Source organism: Olea europaea, unplaced genomic scaffold (genome assembly GCF_002742605.1).
Source record: "Olea europaea var. sylvestris unplaced genomic scaffold, O_europaea_v1 scaffold2295, whole genome shotgun sequence".
Taxonomy (NCBI): domain Eukaryota; kingdom Viridiplantae; phylum Streptophyta; class Magnoliopsida; order Lamiales; family Oleaceae; genus Olea; species Olea europaea.
In genome coordinates, this window is record NW_019241032.1 from 89,456 (window position 1) to 97,719 (window position 8,264).

At 35.6% G+C, this 8,264-nt stretch overlaps 1 protein-coding gene across 1 annotated transcript; it reads left to right on the top strand.

Annotated features, from left to right (window-relative positions):
* Nucleotides 1-1,812: 1,812 nt before the first annotated feature.
* Nucleotides 1,813-7,868, top strand: LOC111381353 (copper methylamine oxidase-like). Its single transcript, XM_023005131.1, has 9 exons — nt 1,813-2,298; nt 3,920-4,029; nt 4,152-4,457; nt 5,700-5,812; nt 5,904-6,234; nt 6,318-6,533; nt 6,637-6,873; nt 7,259-7,444; nt 7,695-7,868. The coding sequence occupies exons 1-9, from the start codon at nt 2,070-2,072 to the stop codon at nt 7,851-7,853; spliced, it is 1,887 nt and encodes a 628-aa protein (XP_022860899.1). The 5' UTR covers nt 1,813-2,069; the 3' UTR covers nt 7,854-7,868.
* Nucleotides 7,869-8,264: the final 396 nt, after the last annotated feature.

The window sequence follows — 8,264 nt, forward strand, 5'->3', positions numbered from 1 at the left end:
ATAAGATAAATTTAATATGTAAATCTTATATAAATGATATGTATTTACGTGGAAAGCATGTTAGGCAGCTAGGATTCCACGTCATACGGTTTGTCTTATTTCATAATTGTGATTAGTTAGGATATGACCAATGAAGCACAATTCATGCTTATAGGGCCTGCTTGGGAGCTTTGGGTGGTACCAGATAGAGATGGAAACTGATCCGACGGCCCTCCTGCCGAGGGATCTTGGTGGACGGGACAAGAATTAAAATATTAAAATTATAGTCTCCGTCGCTGCTTGGAACAATGCAAGATCGAATATTTTGTCGTCTCTAATAATTCAAAATCCTTTAAAAGAAATATTGAAATGCAACTTTTAATATTTAAGCTAATAAATCAAATAAAAACTGGGATGTTATATTTCGGATTTCCTAAAATGAATTGCACAATAAATTAAAAATAGAAAATTATTAAAATTTAAAATCATGAATTGAAAAGATAAAATGATATTTTCTATGTAATTATGTCACTTAATTAAAGTTGAAGTAATGCTAGCTGGCATTTAGATTTTTTTTGTCTTTTTTGATTTGTGTCGAGGATTGATACCACGTATACGAGGAAAGATGATGCAAGTTATAATTTTACCTATAGTAGTTGTAGGTTGGTAATTTTCATTAATGCTAATTAAATTACACGAAAATGACCTTAAGGCACGACTAGCGTGTGACTAAGTCAATTCTTGCTCACAAAAGTGACACAATTTTCTATTAATTATGCTCATATGGGGTGGACTCCGAGTAATTGAGTCCAAATATCTTGATAGTTAGACGGGAGCTTTAGTATTAGAGGTGCTAGATAACGTATCTTGGAATATATTGTATATATAAGCTATAATGTAGATTTTCTTATTTTATATTCATGCTTTCTCTTTTAATGATAAAACTATTAATTATACATTTATTTTATGTAAATTTATATAAATTATGATTCAGTTTAGAAATTAGTAAAAAAAAATTGAAATGAACCAAATCTTGGTTCTATAGCTAGAGCCGATTCTTGATTCAAAACCCATAATCAATTTGATTTTGGTTCGCTATGGTCTAAGTGAGTACAAGTATATAATCCCATTTTCATTTCCACTTTGCGTGATAGAGACAAGAGTTCGATACTGTGAGCATGTTTGAGTCTCATCATACTTTAATAATTTATTTAAAAATAGTAAATTGATGAAGAATGTGTGGTTAAAAAAAAAATTGGGTTTGCATTCAATATTACTTTATTAAAAAATATATGATTAAAAATAAAAAATAGGAAAATGTATTTTGAAATCAGTGATGATCAAACAAGGACAGTATGTTTTTGCTACTTACAATGTACCTTCTCTTTATAGAATTTGGACCTATGGGCGTCGATAGCAACAATTGAAGTCTTTTCTTTAATAAGTTTTAAATTGATTATAAGAAATATTTTGCAATTTATGTATCGGGAAAGGATAGAAGTTCTGTTGTCACATCAGTAATGAAAAGTTTTTATCTTGTTCACTTAGCGTCGGAAATCATGACTGTTATGTACCAACCATGGTCCAAATTATATACAAAGGTACATTGTAAGTAGCAAAATCATACATATCTAAAAGTCCTGGCCTTATCAAGCAAAGTATCAAAATAGTATCAAGGAAGCAATTGCACCTATCAATCTACACCCATTTACTTATCTAATTAGACCCGATAAGCCCATTTATGAAAAAGTACAAAAATAATCCAAATAGGCATTTTAGAGCCTCCCATGACGTGTACTTCCCCCATTTCCTATATATACACACACACCCACACCACTATATATGCATTACTGAATCTATAGATACATAGAGATACAGGCGCGTTTTGATCGAAGGGAAGACCTAGATTTCAGTCACAGGTTTGCACTAATTTTGGATTGTGATAAATTTTCAGATTGAGGTTTGGCGGTGGTGGTTGTGGTGGTGCCGTGGCGGTGGTGGTGGAAGTGTGAAGAGTACAGTGGTTGCTGTATGTCAGTAGATTGCGACTCGCATTGCGGTGGATTGGGTGAGCTTGCTAATCAGTTACAATGGCCACAACTGCGAAAAAGGCGACGCCTACTAATGTTTGTTGCGCTGCCGATGGTGGAAAATCGGCGGCTGCCGTTGCCGGTGTCCGCCGTGAGGCGGCTTCTGCCTTTGCCTCTGCTGTTGATTGGAGTGTTCCGTCTGCGACTGCCGAAGATCTGCAGGACAAGAAAGCTGCTGCCATGACGTCTGTGATCCGACCCGAGCCTTCATCTAACGCCGCTACTAAAGGTAATCTTTTCTCATTATCATCATTCTAAAGATATATATACATAATAAATGTCTATATTGTTTGAGTTGACGAATAGTTGTATGCATGCCCTATACATTTATTTGATTTCACATCTTGAATTCTTGATGGTGGTCCAGTTCGATGCTTCACCTCTTTGCCCCTTCTTCATGTCTCATATGATTCATTAACGTTTTATTCGTATATAGTACTTGTTTTTGTTAATGGCAGATTGATTGCACGTGTCTGTGAACAGAGATGAAAAGAATTAAATAGATAATTTATGTTTTATTAGCTAATCTATCTGTCAGTTTCTTTCTCCAGAGGCTGCCAGCCTATTACACGATTGTATCAAATTCAGGGAAAAAAAGAGGGTATACGAGAGGACAAGAAAGTTGACGTTATGGTCATTCAGAATTTTTATCCTTAAAAATGTGAATTTTCAATGAATGATAAAATAAGTGGGAATAGTGAGCGTTTCCTTGGATTGAGAGATTGAAATCGGAGTACGTCAGCAGTCTTATAATGTTTCAAGCATTAGTGTTTTACAGCTAAAGTTGACATACAAAGTGAAAGTGACTTTTATGGCATTGCCTGGAGTCCACTCTGAAGGATGAATACTATATTGGTTAGTTATTTTAATGCTCCAACTCCATCAGAATGTAGACAATTGCTTACATTTCTACTTAAAAGAAGTTTTGATAATTGAATAAGAAAATATAGGCATGTTTTTATGGTGTATAACATACCATTCTTAAAATGCATATTTTTATAAACAAAGGAGTTGAAAAGGTTTGTCCTCTTATCATCGAATCACATCATCCTTCTAGTGTTTGATCTTTGAGATTACATGAACCTGTGACTTTTATACTTGATAACAAATTTAACATAGTTTACTATTAAATAGTTGGAAAATATTTCTTTAGCTTTATCTGTTGTTGGCTCGTTAGTGATCGAGTTCTTTTTTCTTTCTGCTTTTTCTTTGGGGATGGGGTGGTGGTGCATGATGTCTTTTTGTTTCTTTGGGAGTTACATTGTTAAATAAGTGGAAGGCACAGTTGTTTCTGTAATTGCCAATTGGCTTTGTTGTGTGGATGCGGTCATATGAGCAAGATTGGGTGAGCAGGCTTATTTGGGCTTATAAACATACTTTTTCTCTCTTCTTATAAGCAAGCTTATAAGCCCATCTAAACATACTCTGGCATATAATTAACTAGCCTTTTCACTATCAAAAACACGGTTAAATGTATTGACATGAATAACTTATTTGCTAACAAGAATCACAGGATGGTGATGTTTCTGTTGAGACTCTTGGTGATGGATTGGGTTTTAGTGTATCTTTCTGGAATTGTTTTATTTGCAATAACATGTGGCAACTTGGGTTTTTTGTGCATCACATGTTTAAGTCAAATTCCATTTGCTACCAACTTCATACAATAGCATTATCTTAAATGTTTGCATCTGTGTACAATGCCTGGCTATTTACAGACATGAAGCATGACATTTTTTTTGCGTGTTTAATTTTTGACTGAACATTAGATCAGGAGAATTTCAATCTTGTTTAAGTCCTTCCTCTAAATTGAGTTTGCAGTCAGTTGATTAATTGATGACTTGATTTTTCAGGGATCCAGGTTATGCCTAGGGCTCAAACGGTTCATCCTTTGGATCCTTTATCTGCTGCTGAAATCTCTGTAGCCGTGGCAACTGTCAGGGCAGCTGGTGCCACCCCTGAGGTTCTCTTCATTTTTTTATCGCATAATGATGTACCCGTTGTGATATTTATTTAGTCATCAGACATATGTTGTTGTCTTTTGCCTCAATTACTGAAAATTTGAATCTTTTCTCTTATTTTCAGGTGAGAGACGGCATGCGTTTTATCGAAGTGGTTCTACTGGAACCAGATAAACATGTGGTTGCACTGGCAGATGCCTATTTCTTTTCACCTTTCCAACCATCGTTGTTACCTAGAACCAAAGGAGGACTGACAATTCCCAGCAAGCTTCCTCCAAGGCGGGCTAGACTAGTTGTCTACAATAAAAAATCGAATGAGACAAGTATATGGATTGTTGAACTAACTCAAGTACATGCAACAACTCGAGGTGGGCATCACAGGGGAAAAGTTATCTCATCCACAGTTGTTCTGGATGTTCAGCCACCTATGGTATACACCGTTATTTTGCTTGGTTTTTTCTGTTCCTCTAGCACATCTTTTCTTAGGAATTCACACTCTTTAACTTTTACTAAATGTTATCAGTTTGTGTCCTAGAAAATTAAATATATGGTTAATATTAGTCTCTTTGGTTATGCTGGTTACATAAAGTTGACACTCTCTTAGAGAATTTTAATATGATATTGGCATTTCAATTCTGTAGGCACTGTGCATCTTGTTGAATAATGGCTATTTTTGGGTGAAAATGCGCCTCATAAAAACTAGTATGTATTACATACTTGTTTAAGTTTCATATATCGGGCTTTATCACAATAGTTGCTCCATATGATATTGCACATTTTTGGGGCACTAGCTTAAAGATAACGAAAGCAAATTATAGATCTATAATCCCTTCTATTAGAATTGGGAATATATGAGGGAGGTTTTCATCAACCCCCTCTATATAGTTACTCATGAATCAGGAGAAGGTAACATGGGAACAAATGATATTGTATAATTTCTTTTTAGTGGATGTACTCTAATTGATATGATAAATGGGGTTCTCGTATTCAATTGGGACGGAAAGGCTTAAATAATGACACTCATTATGGGATGTACCAATGGATGGAGTATTGTTTTTAGCTAGTGACTTGTGCAACATGTGATCGTTTATTAGTTTTCGATCATTGGGATAATGGGATCTTGTACCATTTTTTTATGGTGTCATGAGATATATGTATGCACATTGTGATCAAATTTGGTACTAAAACCTGGATTAATAAAAAAGTAAATAAAATTGTATTAGTAGACATTCTGATAATTTGAACTGGCTTATCCTGCTCCTGCCAAGAAATTAAAATGTGCACGTGCTTGCCAAACTAAAATCATATCTTATATTCTTCTTTATGTAATTTTCCTCCCATTTGAATCAATAAATTAGATGCATTTAAAGAACTTGTTTTATAATTGGTTTGTCTTTGTAAAGGTTTAACAGTTCAATTGCCATGGAAAAATGCACATCTTCTAGTAAATACACACACTCACAGATGGAAACCTTAAGGAACTCCAGTAACGTCGTCGAGATTCATAGGTTTATCTTTTGGTTCGTCGGTTTATATGAAATGTTTTTCCCTAGATTTAAATGTGGACTGAGATGTGAATTCAAACTCATTTAGTTAGACTATTTTTGTATTATATATTTGGTTCTATTCTGTGATGCAAAATGGTTCTTAACTTTCTTTCCCCTTGGAGTAGGACGCTGTGGAATATGCTGAATGTGAAGCTGTTGTCAAAGATTACCCTCCATTTATAGAGGCAATGAAGAAAAGGGGTATTGATGATATGGATCTAGTCATGGTTGATCCTTGGTTAGTTGATACCTAAAATGTTTGTTGGAATTACCCGACTAAAAATTTTGATTTTGCAAATCTCACAGTTGGATTGAATACCCTGCTACAGGTGTGTTGGTTATCACCGTGAGTCTGATTCTCCTAGTCGTAGACTTGCGAAACCACTTATATTTTGCAGAACCGAGAGTGACTGTCCTTTGGAAAATGGCTATGCACGGCCAGTGGAAGGAATTCATGTTCTTGTCGATATGCAAAATATGGTAGTTATCGAGTTTGAAGATCGTAAATTTGTCCCCTTACCTCCAGCTGATCCATTGAGGAATTACACTCCTGGTGAAACAAGAGGAGGGGTTGATAGAAGTGATGTGAAACCCCTGCAAATTGTTCAGCCAGAGGGACCTAGCTTTCGAGTTAATGGACGTTATGTAGAGTGGCAGAAGGTTTTTTTATTCTTTTCTCATTTCTAATTGCTTGGTATGTTTTATGGTTATTGTAATATGAATGTTGAATTGTTGGTTGACAGTGGAACTTTCGGGTTGGTTTCACTCCGAGAGAGGGTTTAGTTATCCACTCGGTTGCCTATGTTGATGGTAGTCGGGGTCGAAGACCTATAGCTCACAGGTTGAGCTTTGTGGAGATGGTTGTTCCCTATGGGGATCCCAATGATCCACATTACAGGAAGAATGCATTTGATGCTGGGGAAGATGGCCTTGGGAAGAATGCTCACTCTCTTAAGAAGGTTTGTTGTCTTTTCCAAATAGCATTCTGTCTTTACAGTTTAAAGATTGTGCACATTAATGAGTCAATTTGGAATCTTAGTCTAAGGCATGATACCATTTCAGGGATGTGATTGTTTGGGATATATAAAGTATTTTGATGCTCATTTCACAAATTTTACTGGAGGAGTTGAAACAACGGAAAACTGTGTATGTTTGCACGAAGAGGATTATGGAATCCTGTGGAAGCATCAAGATTGGAGAACAGGATTGGCAGAAGTTCGAAGATCAAGACGTCTTACCGTTTCTTTTATTTGCACTGTTGCCAATTATGAATATGGATTCTATTGGCACTTTTATCAGGCAAGTAGGATACATTTGACTGAAGATGATTAGTGAAATATGTCAGTTTTGAGTTTTTATGTTGTTTTACATGTCTGGCTCTAACCAAAAAGGTTTTGACCGAAACATACATTTTTGTTACTGTGCACCTTTTTGCTGACTGGAGAGCATAATGGGAAAGGGGAAAGATAAAAGAGAGAGACTCTTATTCTTCTACCGTAGGGCTTCATGAATTCTTATACATCCTTGCTCGCTCACAGCTAGTATTGCACTAGATATCATTGGATGCAGGACCATTGGCAAACTTTTAGATAGATCTCAGTTCTAATTTTTCTTTCTAATGGCAAATGAACTACTATTCTATAGTTCTGCAACTCAAGGTTATCTTTAATATTACTGGATGCAGGATGGGAAAATTGAAGCAGAAGTTAAACTTACTGGAATTCTCAGTTTAGGAGCACTGCAACCAGGAGAAACTCGAAAATATGGCACAACAATTGCCCCAGGATTATATGCCCCAGTTCATCAGCACTTTTTTGTTGCTCGTATGGATATGGCAGTTGACTGCAAGCCTGGAGAAGCACACAATCAGGTACGTGGTATTGAGTTAGTAAGTTCCTCTCATTACTTTCCAATTCCCCCAAAGCATAATAATTTGTGGTGGCATTCTCATCACTTTGGGTGTTAATACACGAGAAGTTGAAACTAGTTTATTCTATATTCAAAATCTTGCTTACGATCTTCTCTGGCTCTTTCATGGTAAATAATATGAATTTAGATGCAACAGTCCTAGATAAGGTAATTTATTTTATCCATTGCTTGATTATTTCTATTATCTTTAGGTTGTTGAAGTGAATGTCAAAGTTGAAGAACCTGGAAAGGATAATGTTCACAACAATGCTTTTTATGCTGAGGAAACTTTGCTTAGAAGTGAATTAGAAGCCATGCGTGATTGTGATCCTTTCTCAGCTCGCCATTGGATTGTAAGCATTCTGACCTGATAGCATGACCATTTAATTAATTGTTTACTCAGATTTGCCTTTTGTTAGAATGAATTCAATTTGAAGTGTTAATAGGAAATCACCTTTTGTTTGTTGTGTGGACGATTGAACATGTCTACATCTTTTCTCCAAATATAAACAACATTTTTTGGCTGCAAATATAATGATATATTTCTTTCTTGTTCGTCTATTTGAAGAGAAAGAAATCATCTCTTTTCCCCCTTTTTTTTTTTTTTTTTTTTCTTCTTTACCTCCCAACCTGTATGTCATCTCATTTCTTTTTGTTTTCAATATCTTGGGTTCCAATTTGTTTTTAATAAATTGGATACTCCAATTATGCAAAAGCCCAAAAAGCCATTTTCTTCTTCTTTTCATTGGCAGGTGGCTGTCGTTTGGGTTAGGGGGGCCGGG